Source organism: Platalea leucorodia (assembly GCF_965183815.1).
Source record: "Platalea leucorodia genome assembly, chromosome: W".
NCBI classification, from domain to species: Eukaryota; Metazoa; Chordata; class Aves; order Pelecaniformes; family Threskiornithidae; genus Platalea; species Platalea leucorodia.
The window spans coordinates 14,503,191-14,521,192 of NC_138859.1; the positions used below are offsets into that span (position 1 = coordinate 14,503,191).

General features: G+C 39.0%; 1 protein-coding gene across 1 annotated transcript in view; it reads right to left on the reverse strand.

Annotated features, from left to right (window-relative positions):
• Nucleotides 1-18,002, reverse strand: part of LOC309601996 (synaptic vesicle glycoprotein 2C-like) — a gene marked incomplete at both ends in the record, with an annotated part of 89,762 nt that overhangs the window by 59,351 nt on the left and 12,409 nt on the right. The window contains 2 exons of the mRNA XM_082335267.1: nt 1,328-1,479; nt 10,322-10,498. Coding sequence (XP_082191393.1) covers nt 1,328-1,479; nt 10,322-10,498 — 329 coding nt within the window. The remainder of the gene's footprint in view (nt 1-1,327; nt 1,480-10,321; nt 10,499-18,002) is intronic.

Below are 18,002 nucleotides of genomic sequence, written 5' to 3' on the forward strand. Positions count from 1 at the left end.
GTCAGCAGAAGTTCCTCTCTCATTCCAGCAATTCAAAGCCAAAAGGCAAGGTTAAAGACATAGATTCAGGCTGTGTGTACGGCACTCTAAAATCAATCTTAATACATCAGTCTAGATATTTGATTAGTCTGTGTGATTATAATTTATTTCTGGGCATTACCACTTGCTAAATGTTCCAATCACTTTGGGCAAACCTTATGAAGTTTTCCTCTCTTTCACAATCCAACTGCGATAAACCTCGTTGCTTGGCTTAAGAAAGCTGCTTTGGATGCCAGCTAACTCACAACATTGCTTTACTTGAAGAGTACCAGGGAGAAGCACTTGCAGACGCTGATTTTTAAGGACCACTGAGCAGTCTCAGCAACCCTTGAGAGACATGAACACTTAACTCTTCTAAAAGGCAAGCCCGAGATACTAAGAATTGAATCTGTTCCTCCACATAATGCTTCACCATATCGGGGCAGTAAAGAGTTTTTTCACAAAGTGGCATATATTGCATGTTCATAGAACTTCAGCCATTGCAAGCTTTCTGTCTTATTCACCCTCATTCACCCCTACAGCATTTAAGTGCACTCTGTTCGATTTCTGTATTTCTATACCACTTAAAAAGATCTACTAAGAACAAAACATTCAGCACAGCTTTATATTCAGAACTAGCACTGCAAACATTAAGATGGTCCTTTCTCTTCTTTCTCAAGAGTGTATAATTGACATTTTATCTCTGTTTCAAACAAACAAAAAAATCTAGCACGAATTTGACATCTGGCATTTTAAAAACTATTTTTCTCTCATGCAAGTCTCCATATCACCTATTTTCTCCAGTTTCAACAATAACACCAATTGTATGTTCATGTGTCATGTTCATGTGTATGTTCAAATGTATGTTCAATTGTATGTTCAATTGTATGTTCATGTGTCCAGGTTTCCAGTAATTTAAAGAATCTGATTAAGCAAGGGGAATGGCTAATTTTATATATTATTAAAATTATATTATATATATATTATATTATATAGTATATATTATATACTATATACTATATAGTATATAGTATATATTGTTAAAATTATATTATATAATATATATAATTATATTATGTATTATGTATTATATATTTTATATATAATATATTATATATATTATATATTTAATATATTGTTATTTAGGGTACAATTTATTCTCCTTACTTCCCCCAAAAGGAATAGATTTTTTCTTAACGGCAGGATCAGTATTTTGAGAACAGACATGAAGTCCCCTCTTTAAAATATACTTTAAGAGTTTACTTTTACACTAGAAGAGCCACAAATCACAAAGAGATGTTTTTCTTACCATAATGAGGAATTATTGTCCAAGCCATTGCAGAAGCATAGATGCCACCAATCATCCAAAACATACAGAGCCAACTCAGGTGTTCACCTCGTTTCTCCCGAGCAAGCACTTCCGAAAAATAGGAGAAGACTGTCGGCACAGCTCCACCAATCCTAAAAGGAGATATATATCATGGGTTAAGGCAGACCGTAACAGCTAGTTAAAGTTTGAACAAGCCCATAGTTGCAGTCATTTAAAGCCCAAACTACAAGTAGCTTTTCCAGTAAGAGTGGTTTTTTCTCAAATTGCACCACGTATTGGAGAACTCTTGAGGACACTTTCACCAGTTTGGACACAATTTTGGTCAAAGATTTCCTTGAGAACTCTATGTACAATTTGATATGTTTAGTGATTCAAGTGGATTGTCAAGTGGCTGCTGGAACAGAAACCAGTGACTTTCACCATTACAAAAATCCTGTAATCATAGCAGTCTACTGACAAGTGTCAAAATACATTTCTTTTAACTGAAAATATTAGTAATTTTCCCAAAGAATAATAGTCTGAAGGTTAGTTGGACAAAAAAAAGTTTAACTTGGTTTTACAAAACTTAGTCTAACTCAAATTATGCATCATTTTCAGTACCAGATTCCAGATTATATTTTACTGTCTTTACCTCTTCATTACCAATGCAAGCTGTCAAATGTTCCACAACAGAACAAGTCCCTGTGGATTTTATTTTTCCTGCTGAATAAAATACCTGTGAAGCTTGAAGAGATATTCTCACATACCAGATTACATACTTTAAAGCAATATCTTGAATGCTTTAAATTTTTAACTGAACTTTAAAGATAAATGCATATTTATGCTGTCATCTCAATGACTGCCAAACTGCCAAAACGAAGGAAGCTTAAAACAGATTAAAACAAATATTTAAAAGGAAAACATGAATACAAAATGGTATTTCAGTCCTAAGAAAATTCAGTGCCATAGCAATATGGTTTATTTTAAGATGTCTTCAAGTACAGCTATGAAATACTGGCTTGAGCTGTTACACTTGTTTAGGGGTCTGCTGTTTTGTCACTTCCTTCTAGACAGCTCTTCATGAAGTACTGCCAGTCTACTCTTAGCTTTAAAATTAATGTTTCCCATAGTTGAGACTGCTAGCTCTTATACTCTCTGCCAGTTCTGCAAAGGTTCATACATTCATGAATTCTTGTTAGGTATACAGCTAACAAGAGCTGTATCTCATTTCTTCTCATGGGTGAAAACACTAAAAGGCTTCACTAGTGAATTGCCCTGTCACAGGCAATGGGGGCGAATCGTCCTCAAAGGTTCTCCTGGAAGCCCAGGGTGAGGAACAGTGGAAGGGGCATGGCCAAAGGTGGAATCACAGCTCATTTTGCTGTGATGGGGAAGCCCTGCTAGCTCAGTGGTGCTATGAATTGGGGGCTCTCCAGTTCCCAAAGTATAAGCAGATTATAGCTAGGATTTCTTACCCTCCAGGGCTCAGGCACAGCATTGAATTGCACTCTCACAATATTCCCTGAATACAATACTCGTGGATCTAATTAAGTTCTTTTTCTAATGTTGAAAATTCACTAGCAGAATCAGAAACAAGGTCTTCCTCTTTCCTGCCTAAGCTGGAAAGTGCTAACGAGGAGTTATAGATGCCTACTTTCAAGAAGCCCTAAATTAATACATTGCTCATGGTATGCAGGACAGTATCATTCATGCAATAACACCCTACCTAAAGGTGTGTGGTCTGGGGAGGTCCCCGCTGACTGGAAGCTAGCCAACATTATTCCAATTTACAAGAAGGGCATGAGGGAAGACCCAGGGAACTACAGACCTGTTAGACTAACCTCAGTACCTGGAAAAATTATGGAGAAGATCATACTGGGTGCTATTGAAAGGCATTTAAAGAACAATTCAGTCATCAGACACAGTCAACATGGGTTCACAAAGGCAAAGTCCTGTTTAACTACTTTGATATCCTTCTATGATAAGGTCACCTGCCTAGTGGGTGAAGGGAAGGTGGTGGATGTGGGTTTTCTGGATTTTGGTAAGGCTTTTGATACTGTCCCTCACAGCATCCTTCTGGACAAGTTGTCCACTTGTGGGATGAGCAGGTATGCAGTGTGCTGGGTGAAGAACTGGTTGAAGGGCAGGGCTCAAAGGGTTCTAGTGAATGGGGCTACATCTGGCTGGTGACCAGCTACCAGTGCAGTATTCCTCAGGGCTCAATTCTAGGGCCAGTTCTGTTCAATATATTTATCAACGATCTGGATGCAGGAGTTGAATGCGCCATTAGCAAATTTGCTGACAATACTAAACTGGGAGGTGCTGTTGACTCTCTCGAGGGGCGAGAGGCCTTGCAGAGGGATCTAGATAGATTGGAGCATTGGGCAATGATTAATGGGATGAAATGAGTGTTGATCTGCTGGAGGGTAGAAAGGCCCTACAGAGGGACCTGGACAGGCTGGATCGATGGGCTGGGGCCAACTATATGAGGTTCAACAAGGCTAAGTGCCAGGTCCTGCGCTTGGGTCACAACAACCCCATGCAACGCTACAGGCTTGGGGAAGAGTGGCTGGAAAGATGCCTGGCAGAAAAGGACCTAGGGGTGGTGGTCAACAGCCAGCTGAATATGAGCCAGCAGTGTGCCCAGGTAGCCAAGAATGCCAATAGCATCCTGGCTTGCATCAGAAATAGTGTGGCCAGCAGGACCAGGGAGGTGATAGTGCCCCTGTACTCGGCACTGGTGAGACCGTACCTCGAATACTGTGTTCAGCTTTGGGCCCCTCACTACAAGAAGGACATCGAGGTGCTGGATCATGTCCAAAGAAGGGCAACGAAGCTGGTGAAGGGTCTAGAGAACAAGTCTTATGAGGAGCAGCTGAGGGAGCTGGGGTTGTTTAGTCTGGAGAAGAGGAGGCTGAGGGGAGACCTTATTGCTCTCTACAACTACCTGAAAGGAGGTTGTAGTGAGGTGGGTATCGGTCTCTTCTCCCAAGTAACAAGTGATAGGACAAGAGGAAACGTCCTCAAGTTGCGCCAGGGGAGGTTTAGATTGGGTATTATTTCTTCACTGAAAGGGTTGTCAGGCACTGGAACAGGCTGCCCAGGGAAGTGGTTGAGTCCCCATCCCTGGAGGTATTTAAAAGATGCGTAGATGTGGTGCTTAGGGACATGGTTTAGTGGTGGACTTGGCAGTGCTAGGTTAATGGTTGGACTTGATGATCTTAAAGGTCTTTTCCAACCTAAACGATTCTATGATTCTATGATTCCACACCTGGGATGCAGCAATGTCAGGCACAAGTCTAAATGGGGAGAGGAGTGGCTGGAGAGCAGCCCTGCAGAAAGGGACCTGGGGGTGCTGGTTGACAGCAGGCTCAAGATGAGTCAGCAGCGTACCAGCCAAGAGGGCAAACCGCATCCTGGGGTGCATCAAAGAAAGTATAACCAGCTGGTCAGGAGAGGTGGTTATCCTGCTGTATTTAGCATTGGTGTGGCCTCACCTTGAGTATCGTGTGCAGTTCTGGGCCCCACAATTTAAGAAGGATGTGAAGGTCCTTGAATGCATCCAGAGGAGGGCAACAAAGCTGGTGAGAGGGCTGGAAGGCAAGTCCTATGCAGAGCGGCTAAGGAATCTGGGTTTGTCTAGTTTGGAGAAAAGGAGGCTGAGGAGTGACCTCATTGCTCTCTACAGCTTCCTGAGGAGGGTAAGTGGAGAGGGAGGTGCTGATCTCTTCTCCCTGGTATCCAGTGACAGGATGTGTGGGAATGGTTCAAAGCTGTGCCAGGGGAGGTTAGACTGGACATTAGGAAGCATTTCTTTACTGAGAGGGTGGTCAAATACTGGAACAGTCTTCCTAGAGAGGTGGTCAATGCCCCATGCCTGTCAGTGTTTAAGAGGCATTTGGACAATGCCCTTAACAACATGCTTTAACTTTTGGTCAGCCCTGAAGTGGTCAGGCAGTTAGACTAGATGATCGTTGTAGGTCCCTTCCAACTGAACTATTCTATTCTATTCTGCAATTATAAAAGCAGCCTGTTGGTCTAGATCTGAAGTTCCTGAAGGCAACTGCTTGTGTAGGCCAACTACCTTGTGCTGTGTCCACATGGTCCATATCTCTGCTGGAACATTTTGAAAGTTGTTACGCATACAGACTACTTGCATGTCCTTCCTGTCTTGGCCATTAAGAGAAGGCAGATCTACAAAACTGTAAGAGTTTCTTGCCACTATACGTAATGTACAAAAGTGGTTGTAAATGTCAGCTTGGGTGGATTTGCACAGGCAATCACCTCAAGACTATTAGTTACAAGAAACTTCACAGTTTTGGATTTTATCTAACTGTTGATTTCTCAGAAGAGTGTGATTGATTTGAGTAAGATCTAAATGACAAGTCTAGTGCTACTACATTGACACCAGTACTTGTTGTTAGATCCCAGTAATGTGGAAGGAGTACTGCAGGTAGCTTTAAAGATATTTTCTGAGGAAGGGCTAAGAAAGCTGTCTGAAAGTGAGTCTCAGATTTAATGAAGTATAGTCTAAAGTCTTTTGGAAAAGAAACACTCACTATATGATAGTACATCTTGAGAGAAACTCTTATTCACAGGGAGCAACAGGCAGGGAAAAGGTTCTTAATAGCTTACATTGGTTACATAAGTTAACCACATCTAATCTATATTTCCTAATATTTCTGTGGGTTTGGAGAAGAAATTCGGCCAAACTGGAAGTTTTGGCAAATTAAAAGAAATCTCTGTAGTCTGGACATAATGTTTGGTTTGTAAAATAGGACACATTTATTTAACCTTTTTTACTTTGCTCATGAAAAAGAATCAATTTTACCTGGGAACAAACATATGAGGTTGTCTGAAGAATTTCTAAACTGCGGTTGGTCTCAGTTTTATATATATGCTTATTTCATCTAGCTTTTTACTACATGAGAACTTTGATTACTTTTAGAAGTAACATTTGGGCTGGATAAGCATGATACATTTTCCCAAATTGTATCATCTTTGGTTCTTTCAAGGCAACCAAAATGAAATTTGCTGGGATAATATTTAGTGCTTTTTTTAAGCACTTTATTCTAAATTGAGTTGTTGTACTTAGAAAAACTGCATCTAAACCAATCTAAAAGTACCAAAACCAGTAAACTAATTGCTTAGATGAAATAAATACTTTTTTTTTTTTTGTAATAGAAGTTAGATAAAATTTTCTAGCTGAGATTAATACTTCATAGTGGCAGTGTTGAATAGGCAACAACTCCAGTTCCATTCAGGTTAGCAGCGATATTGAGAGTCATGTTCTGGTATTAGAGAAACCTTCCTTTGACAATTTCAGAGACAGATCTAACAAAGTGCTTTTTGATGATAAATCTTTGCACATTCCCCCAATGGCTAATGATGAATACAGCTCACAGTTTCTTGTCTAGGTCTTTTTACTCTGTAGGAAGCCATGTCTAAAGCCCTCCTAGACCTTTATCTGGCTTTGGGATTCAATTTCCTTTTGAGTTTTGATTTTGGATTAATCAATGGAGGAATCAGAGTTGTGATATTATTTTCCATAAAAAGAAATGATTTTGCAGACTGTCCAACATTTCTTTATTCATTTCACTATCTTAAGTTCACCTTTCAGGCTTTCATATCCCTCAATGCCCTTTACCCAGCAATATCAATATTATTTATACTGTTTTGTATTCCAAATCACTTTTTTGCAATGCAAAATTTTTACTAGTTTTAGGTTTTCCAGATGCAAAAAAATGATCAGAAGGGATTTTTTTTTCCCTGAGCAGTTTACTTCTATAAACTCATTTTGACTACAAGAGAATCTGAGGAGAATCTATTTTATAGTATTTTTTTATAAATAAAATCTTCTATCAGATGCTGGTTTTATTGTTCATGCTTCTTAATCTATTTTATATTTTCTAGAAGATAACAGACCAGTTTAAACTCTATACAGCTAAACAATTTTATCTTATGAATACTACTTAAAATTTTATTGACTTTTAGTTATATGAAATTGTCCAGATAGATAACTCTCTGCCCCTTCAGAAAGCTCTTCTCCAATCTAGTAGCAATACTATTTTGCCTTTAAAACATATCATTCAGTTCTTTGCTTAAAATTATTCATATTTCATATTTGGGCTCTGATTCACACAAAATTACTGGAACAAAGCCTCCTCCCACGATAACAGAGATATATATTCAGTGTCTTTCACTAAGAAAGGGGAACTGACATCTACTGTCCAAAGACAGGACCTCTAAAATAAGGAGAGGTTATGAAAAGAAATTAACTTGAATTTCTATTCCCATTCAACTGACACAACTTCCTTTTCATTTGAGCAAGATGTGGGATGTAGTAAGGAATGAAATAAATGTTCCAGATTTAATTCAAACCCTTTAAGCAAATTTCCTGTCATACTGCAAGAAGATATGACTTCAAAGCTGGCACAAACATCTGGAAGTTCTTCAGTGAGTGATACCAAAAAGAGTTTGCCTTCTTGCACAGCGGCTGTTGCAAAGTATCTGGAAAAAGAGAACTGTAAGATGTATGCTCTAACAGTGGGTATATTTGTGCACAGCTGTCTAAAAGTGGAAAGATTTTACTTTGCTGCCTCTGCAGTTGAAACGTTCTAGCCTCTCCCTTCTTTCTTGGTGTTTGGCATATGATGTATCTGTTGCTATTACAGCTGCTCCCAACATAAGATCATAGCCAAAAGGGGATTAAAAAACAGAGGAAAGGCAGATGTGACACAAATACCATCTTGAATACCACTCTTAAGTGAAAAGTAAGCTTTCTCTGAGAGCAAGTGAGCAGATGAACATTCTGAAAAAGAAGGGCTCCAAACATGCAAAGTCTGGTGGAAAAACTATATCATCACAGGCAAACAGAAAAAGGAAGAGCCTTCCCTCATCTTGAGGGTATGAAGGACAGATTCAGTTCTAGAGAACTCATGGCTTTTATGATGGCTGATATCTAGGATAAAATGCAACTCTGATACCAGCTGAAGGAGGTTCTTCTGGAGAGAAACCCTGTCTTTGAAGAAAATAGCAAATGTGAGTCAGCCATGAATCTTTCTCTGCAGTAACAGGTATGAGGAATGACTCTGCAGCTCATGCAGTCTTGGGTTTGTGTTGTTGTTTGTTGGATTTTTTTTTAATGTAGTACATGGTGGCAAATTATCTATCATCATCTGTTCATGCAGTTCTGAGAGATGAGGTAGGAGGACTATGGACACAGCAGGCACCCACATGGAGGTGTAAGATATGGATATGAAGGGCCTGCTCCTTCAAAGACCATTAATCATAAGCCGGGTACACAACTGAACATGCTTCCCAATCCAGGACATACATCTATTATGAGTAAAGCTACAGGCACTGTAAGTTACTGGAAAAGCTACTGCTACAGGTGAGGAGGAGACCTTGCAGGCAAGTTTAGCATGACAAACACATATTTTGCCATATGCCCCAAGAGGGACAATCTGGGTGAAAGCCAACAGTGTCACAAACCTGTCTGCCAAAAGACAAACCTTTGTGGCACAAGGGTCCAGTACTGCCCTCATGAATTGGACAGGCTAAGCAGGAATACAACAAGCTTCTGAACTTTGACAGAATCATGAAAGAGTGAAAGTGTCATGCAACATGATAAAAAAATTGTTTTCTCAGAACAATGGTCCATTAACCAGCCATAGAGGTACAGGAACAGAAAAATCCCTTTGTAGTGAAGACAGCTTGTAACTAGTGTCAGGACTCTGATGAAAATGCAGAACTATAGAGAGACAAAACATAGCACCTGGAACTGATAGTGGCCTATGAAATGAAAAACATGTAGAGAAGCTGGATGGGATGTTTTGTTTTTCTAAGTTTTGGGGTTTTTTTTTAAGAAGTAGAACAGTTGCGATTTCCTTTTAACCTCTTTTACAGTCATATCTGACAATTTGGTGACAGACTGAGGAGATTCTTCTAGCAAGAGGACTCCTCACATCTCCTTCCTCTCTCCCCTTACCCTTCTATCCCCCTTCCTAAATCAGTTTAATAGTACTTAGTGCTATGGCAATTTCTTTTTGGTATGACTGTCTAGCACTACCCTACTTCAGACCAGTTCAAGGGATTGCTAAAACTGTAAACATCACACAACAGTGTTAGTGTACTATAGCTGCATAAACTACAGCCAACAAACCATACAAGCAATGGACTTCATGTGCACGGCTTTACAACACAACATACTGTGCTTTCAGTAGCTCCTGCCTGTTCAGCATCCTAAAGATTGATAGTGACCTGAAATGGAATTGTAATTGGGAGTTTTGATCTGAATCAAGCAATTACCAGAAATGCTAAACTAACTGCTCTACAGAACAGAGCTCTTGATTATCCAAGGGTGCAGTAAAGGTAGAAGCTTTCTCATAGTAGTTTACTTGTGTATCTCAATCTCTGCTCATGTAAGTTTAAAATAATAAACTTAATCAACCATTACCAATATCTTAAACTTTTCCAACAACTGAGAAGCTATTTAAATTAAAAGAAAAGTAAAGCAAAACACAGGGCCACAAACACCATTCTTCTGAAAAGAGCAATAACATTTGGCGTGCTCTAGGGACCCATTTTAAATTTGATAGTCTTGACTGCAGTGGTATTATAAACAACATTATGCACACAAAGACATTAGAAACTTTACAAATATTACTGAAATCTTACAGTACACCTGTGAGAAGGGTATTATTTTGCTGACTGAACGAGTAATACATAGAGAAGCTGAGGCATAAAGAAGTTAAGCAAGTCTGTTGCAAAATAAGAACAGAACTCAATCTTACAATTTGCAGTCTGTGTCTTTCATCTAAAATCATTATTCTTTCCCTTCAGGTTGTTATTTAGGAGTGTAGTAGCTACCTTGTTTAATTCTCTTGCCCCTGACACAGACTATATTCCTACATTAAATAATGAACTTTTCCAAACAGGAAAGTTTTATTAACACACAGAATTGTAGAAATGAACAAAACCAGAGGAGCTTACCCAAATCCAGAAAACAAGCGACAGAAGAGGAAGAAACCATAGCCCTGGACAAATGATGAAAGGAAGGCAAAGAATCCATTGACAGACATGCATATCAGGAGTGACTGTCTCCTTCCCACCTTGTCTGCCAAGCCTCCCCAGAAGAACGCCCCCACCATCATCCCAAGGTACACTATGCTACCTGCAATACACAAAAAAGATGTTGCTTTGTGAGCTACATAACTGACCACAATTGACCACACCAAAAATAGTCACATGTACTTGAGTGATTTGCTTTCAGCAATCATCTTCTATGTTTACAAAATAGCATAGAGAATATTTTCTCCTTTCTCAGTTAGTAGAAATTGTATGCATAGCTTTGTAAATGTACTTAGGGAGAACAGATTTCCTATTGTGTCTGTGTCATCTGTTAGCAGACACATTGAAGCTTAATATAATTATTAAATGAGGTGCCTCTAGCTAAAACAATTAAAATACAGGCAAATAAGACTGAATGGGAGAAAGAATGCCACCATTTTCTCAGTAATAAACTGCATTCATGTTAAATACTGCAAAAATTAAAACTTCCTCTACAGAAACAAATTGTCTGAACACCTCTAGAATATGAGCAGTCCTGGGATTAATCACTGGGAGTAAGATGTGCTAAGTCTAAAGAAAGCAGATTATGAAACAACAGACACTTTCCATTTGAGATCTACAGAATCAAAGATGTCCAGGTTGATTGTTTTTTTCTCCCTCCTGCTTCGGTGTAATGCTTTATTTTAAAAGGTATTGTCCTGTATACAAAGAAAAGCACTGGAACAGTTTTGTTTGCAAAGAATTTTGAACAGATACATTACAGTTTATCTGAATACATTAAAATGAGATGGAGAAAAATTATTTTGGGGTGTTTTTTTTTTTTAATTTCATGATTTTTTTCAAAGTTAAGTACTTTCCCACAGAAAGGTAAGTTGAAATATTTAACACTTACCATTCACATCTTATCATATTGTACATTATTTCCTTTCCAGGGACAAACCCTCTGTAGGACACTTGGCAAAGATGCACAACACATTGAGCAGATTGTCAGAAGCAAAAATAGTTCCCAAGCTTTGGACAGACCCAACCAGATCTGTATTTTATTTGATACACGTATTATTTCTTCTTCTTCTACTTTCTTATTGAGCTTCCCAGATTGGATTTTATCTATCTATCTAGCAGTTGCTACCATCTTGTAAGACTACTACAGAGCAAGATTTAAATATAGAGTAGCTGGAAGCAGTTAAAATATTAGTAAGCCTTGTCCTGTGTCTCTTTTCGATCAGCCACAAGTACTGACAAATTCCCCAGCAACTCTGCTGGGCTTCAATTGCTGTTGTGTAAAATTCTGTCCTCCAAAAGAATCACCTCTGCCCTGCAGAAGGTAGTTGGAAGGGAAAGCAAGCTGAAAAAATAATTAAATGCTTGGGCTTGGTTAACTGAATATAAACATAGAGGTCACTCATCAGTATTTCCATGCTTGGAAATACATATGTTAACATCTGAAGTGCAGACATCTGCAGGGTCTCATGCACCACAAAAATGTCCTTATTCCCTCTCATGTTTTGTACAGTTTCCACTGTGCTGCTTCCTTATGAGGTACCATTTTAAAACATTTGATATAACACACATCGTGTTAAACGTATATTAGCAAGATATACAGAGTTATATCTTGGTTAGGTGAGTATGCTGCTTCTATTGCATTTATCACAAACACCTGTGCATACTTTCACATCGGATGCCTCAGTGATATACAAATGTTGGACCACAATCCCTGAAGGCTTTCTTACATTTTAGAATTTTTTTAATAAAAATAATGTTATTTATATTTCAAATATTGACTAGAAAACAATAGTATGAAGATGATCAGTATCCATCAGTTGTTTGTAAATTCAAGGTCCCTACAGAGTAACCACCATTTGATGTTGTCTCTGACCAAATTTCTACCTTTTGTATTTTTTTCATTCTCTGCATGATTCAGACAACTTCTGAAACCAAAGAGCAGTGCTTCCGCTAGGTACAATGTAAACCCACATATATATATATGTATATGTATATATATGTATATATACACCTTTTATACAGAAGCAGTAACTAGAGCAGATTATTCTTGTTGGTCCATTCCTATCTCAACTTCCTTATTGAAAAGAAAGCAGCCTATAACAATGTCTGGTTCAAATAATGAATTGCACATGCTCAGTTATATGGACCAAAAGAGTATCTGTCAGTCCTCAACCTGGGCAATCTGAAGTAGAGGAAAACAGCTATCATCTCCTTTGCCATTGATTGTGACCAATACCAGCAAATCAATTTTTTCTGCAGCTGCCTTTTTAGCCAACAGAAAATAAGAACAGGATATTTCTAGACTGTCTTCTCCTTGAGTCCCTAAGGACAGGATGACAGATCTATTGTTGCTCATCACAGGAGCATTAACTATTTCTTTACCTAAGTAAGACCAACAAGCTCCTTAAGAACAACAGTTAAATGTCTTCTCAAAGCACCTTTTGTCAATGGACATTTTCTAGCTATTACTGGGATCTTAGTCTTTCATCAAAGGATATTGATGAGAATGTAGGTAAATCCAGAATTTGCAGAAGTCCTAAGATATCTTTGTTCTCGTTCTTCTTAGCCCAGGAAGGACACAGACACTACAATATTCTCTTTGGTTTAGAGGTGTTTAGCAACAGATCTTTATCAGATAGCTCCTTCATTCTGATCAGAAATTTTTTTTCCAATACTTGGGATTTTCCTGAGAGCACACACACACAGATCTCTCAAATTTTCTGGTCCTAAAGAGACAAAGATTGGTGAGTGGCTTGGCATATTCACTCAGCCTGCTTTAAGATCTCTCCTGTGGGCAAGGTTACTGTACCACGCTTCAGGTAGACCAGTATTCACAAGCAGTTTGGAAACGCCATCCAGCAGAGCTGGCACTTACTTGTCAATATTAGTTGAAAGATCTTAGCAAAAATAGTTCAATAGCTGCATTGCTAGCAGATTGATTTCAAAAAGGCAACTAAAATGGTTAATTTTTACTCTTGAAGCAAAATTCTTTACTATTGCATATGACATACATAAATGTTGGGCTTTCCCAGTCAACATTCTAATATTAGAAATACTCACAGAAGGACAGTCAAATATTTTGGCATTTCTTTATATAGATAACTTTGAAATATTGTATGCAAATAATCTTAATTTTACCAAGTAGCTACTTTCCTTGTGATGCATAGAAATATCAAAACACTCTGAACAAGAAAAGAAAAAAACTCTCACACCACCCCACCAGCGAGTAGGCTGGGGGTGCACAAGAAGTTGGGAGGGGACACAGCTGGGACAGCTGACCCCAACTGACCAAAGGGATATGCCATACCATATGATGTCATGCTCAGCATATAAAGCTGGGAGAAGAAGAAGGAAGGGGGGGACATTCGGAGAGATGGCGTTTGTCTTCCCAAGTAACCATTACGCGTGATGGAGCCCTGCTTTCCTGGGGATGGCTCTAAACACCTGCCTGCCCATGGGAAGTAGTGAATTAATTCCTTGTTTTGCTTTGCTTGCATGTGTGGCTTTTGCTTTACCTGTTAAACTGTCTTTATCTCAACCCATGAGTTTTCTCACTTTTACTCTTCTGATTCTACCCCCCCATCCCACTTGTGTGGGATTTGCTGCTACAGCTGGATCCCTATAAGTCAATGGGACCCAATGGGATTCATCCCAGGGTACTGAAAGAGCTGGCTGATGTCATAGCAAGAGCTCTCTCAATGAATTTTCAATGCTCTTGGGAATCTGGAGAGGTTCCAGTTGACTGGAAGCTGGCAAACATTGTCCCAGTCTTCAAGAAGGGCAACAGGGATGACCCTGGTAACTACAGGCCTGTCAGTCTCATCTCTGTGCCTGGCAAAATCATGGAGAAGATTATCCTGGGAGTTATTGAAAAACACCTGAAAGACAATGCAGTCATTGGTCCCAGCCAGCATGGGTTCATGAGGGGAAAGTCCTGCTTGACAAACTTGATTTCCTTCTATGACAAGGTTACCCACCTAGTTGACCAAGGGAAGCCAGTCGATGTAATCTTTTTGGACTTCAGTAAAGCCTTCGATACTGTCTCTCACAGTATCCTCCTGGACAAAATGTCCAGCACACAGCTGGATAAACACATCATGCAATGGGTGAGCAATTGGCTGACGGGTCGGGCTCAAAGGGTTACAGTAAATGGGGTTACATCAGGCTGGCGACCAGTCACTAGCGGGGTTCCGCAGGGATCCATCTTGGGGCCAGTGCTCTTCAATATCTTCATAAATGACTTGGATGCAGGACTTGAAGGCTTGTTATCAAAGTTTGCCAATGACACAAAATTGGGAGGAGCCGTGGACACTCTCGAGGGCAGAGAGGCCCTGCAGAGGGATCTGGACAAATTAGAGAGCTGGGCAATCACCAACCGTATGAAGTTTAACAAGGGCAAGTGCCGGATTTTGCACCTGGGACAGGGCAACCCTGGACGTACATACAGACTGGGGAACGAGAGGCTGGAGAGCAGCCCCGCGGAGAGGGATCTGGGGGTTCTGGTCGACGGCAAGTTGAACATGAGCCAACAGTGTGCCCTGGCTGCCAGGAGGGCCAATCGTGTCCTGGGGTGCATCAAGCACTGTATTGCTAGCCGGTTGAGAGAGGCGATTGTCCTGCTCTACTCTGCACTGGTGCGGCCTCATCTTCAGTACTGTGTGCAGTTTTGGGCGCCACAGTACAAAAAGGATACAAAGCTACTAGAGAGTGTCCAGAGGAGAGCCACGAGGATGGTGAAGGGTTTAGAGGGGAAGCTGTATGAGGAGTGGCTGAAGTCACTTGGTCACCATGGCACCCACCAAAGATCTGTATCCCTTCCACCTTGAACCTACTGCAGCTACCAATGATGTCTGTTTCAGTGTATTTTCCTGTCTTTCTTCTTTTTCATATTTTCTGTCTCTCTTTATACAGAACATACCTCTTGCCCACAGTCCATAAAGGTAGTCCCCTTCCTCCCACCTTTCAAGTCATTCCTTAAGACCTTTTCCCCCCCAGCAATATTCACAGTAAGCCACAAAAGTGACAAATGGCAAAGGAGAACTCTAACTATGAACATTTGAAACAGCAGAACAACCACCTAACAAATGCAAGTTAACCTTGCATTTGCACATAACCAACGACATCAGATTATCATTTTACCCTTCATCACCCCTTCCTTTCCAACCTTTGTAGCTTGTTTATCAGGTCATGCCACTTGTCAGAACATAAATCTCATGGGGAAAATGCTGCAATTTCTCTTTTTACACCTTTTGCATACTGCAAAATACTTTGCTTTTTGCGTAATTTTAAATATGTAAAAATTAAATATCCTGATGTTGGTCAGACCTTGTTCCCTTTTCTCATTACCTTTAAACAATGGTCATCAAAACAATAATTGTATGGGTATACATATATGTATATATATTTTAATCTAGTGTGTCATCCTGAAGGTGGTACTCCCTTTTTGAGAAGATACTTCTGATCACAAAATTGGCTGCTTTCCTTTTTCTTTTTGGTACACCCTATTTGTGCCTCTAAAGAAGTTAGCTCATATAGCACAAGGCACACACTGATTTCACATCCAGTGTGATCCCAGAAACATTTTTAAAAAGTTAGTTAGTTTATTTTAAAATACCAAGACTACTAATGATGTCTGTAACATAAGTATTTGATTTCCCCCAGGAAGTAACGTGCAATCTCGAACTCTGTCATTTGTTGGAAAGTCACTGAGAAGAGGCAAGTGACAGCTGAAAAGAAACTCACACCATGCTAAAATGAATATTCTCTTCTATTGCTCTTTTATCAAGTTTTAACAACCTGTATCTTCTTTCCACAGCAGAAATTCTACATACTTCAATGATTTTTTCCCATTTTACAAATGTACGAAATACATGATTGCATCCTCTTCAGATGAGGGGAGCCAAGTTTGGAATTGGTTTACACCACGCACACACTTTTGCTACCAGGTGGCTAGATTGTAAGGTTTAGTTGTTGCTAGCAACTTGAAAGATCTGTCTGCACATCCTTTTAAAAACAAAGCAGCCAACCAAGAAATCCCTCAGTGTCCAAACCCTAGTTATAGGCAATTTAAACAATGGAATAAGAATACATGTATGATCCATCACCGAGGTTCAGTTAAACAGTATTTTACTCCTTGTGCTGCCATAACTTTATTACTTGCGACTGGCTGTTGCAATTCATATCCTGATATCTAAATGATAGCCAAGCCCTTCTGAAAAATCAGTCTGTAGGTATACACTTTATTGAGAGAAAAGAAAGCAATAAAATTAAAAATGGACTTCCTTGCAACAGAGAGACTCAGGCTATAGGACTCACTGATGGTCATCTTTTGCTTTAACACACCTATTATAAAGTAGATATAAAACTAGTCTGAAGTTGTTTTTTCCTGTTGTGTTGTTTAGGCCATTTGTTTGAGTGAGGAATGCATTTCATAGAACTGGCAAAAGTATTCTCATTAAAAAAATTACTCTAAAAATAAGATTAAAAGATTATTCATATTTTGGAAAATGAGATTATAAATGTTAAAGCAAACACTTTTCCATTAAGAAGATAAATATAAGAAAACTGTAATAACTCCAGAATTGGCAGAAGAACTCAATTTTCTAAAGCCATTGTCTTTGGATGTCTAAAACCATCTGTATAGTCAGAATATTAGATCTTCAGTTCTTATTTGTTATATTATGCCATTCACCTACTCGGAGGTACTAACACTCAAACATTCTTACATAAAGAACTGCCACAAATGAATATTCCTACATAACAACCATTTCTTCTTTTCTCTAAACAGTGCTTGAAGTGGTGGAACAACAAACTATATTTATGGAATAGTAAATTTTTAAGGTGTAGATCTAAATGGTTAAAGGAGTAATACATTAATTGTTCAGCCATCTGAAAAAGATGATAGGTGCTGCTTTCCAACAAATGCGTGAGCCAGAAACCATATTAATTAAATTAAAATTTTGCATGAGTCTTTGCAAATTCAAGACTTCTCTAGCCATAGATTTCCTTTATCCAAATACTAGCTGTTTCCCACAGCAATCATTTTGTCTTAACTTCAGATGTTGAATGATTGCTCTTACCTAATAATACGCAATATATGCAAATCCCCAATATCAGGCTCTTTTTCTATTACTACTCTTCAGACTATCCATTCCTCCTGCATTCCCTTTCAGGACAGCTGCCGACAGACTTCAATCTGCAATTTCATACTCTCTAGTGCAGATGCTTAATTACACATTCATTTTGAAGCTTTTTGCTCTTCTACTTAGTATATATTTACAAACAGTCAAGTTTTTCTCACTATTACATTATTAGAATTATTTTTAGCAACGATGGTGGTAATAGGGTTTATCTGTTTAAATACATGAAAGGTATAAAGCTATTTTAAAATGAACGCTGAAGCTCTTCAGTCTCTATATAAAAGTTTGTATAGTGTCTATCACACTGCAGTGATTCTTGGACCTTCAAGTGTGACTTGCAACTGAGTAACCTGTATGCTTAGTTCTCTAATAGTAATAATTCCTAAGAGGCAAGTCTTTGCATGACAGACCATTTAGCTTTTGCATATTTTTTAGCTGCTTGGTGCACAAGACATTCTGGA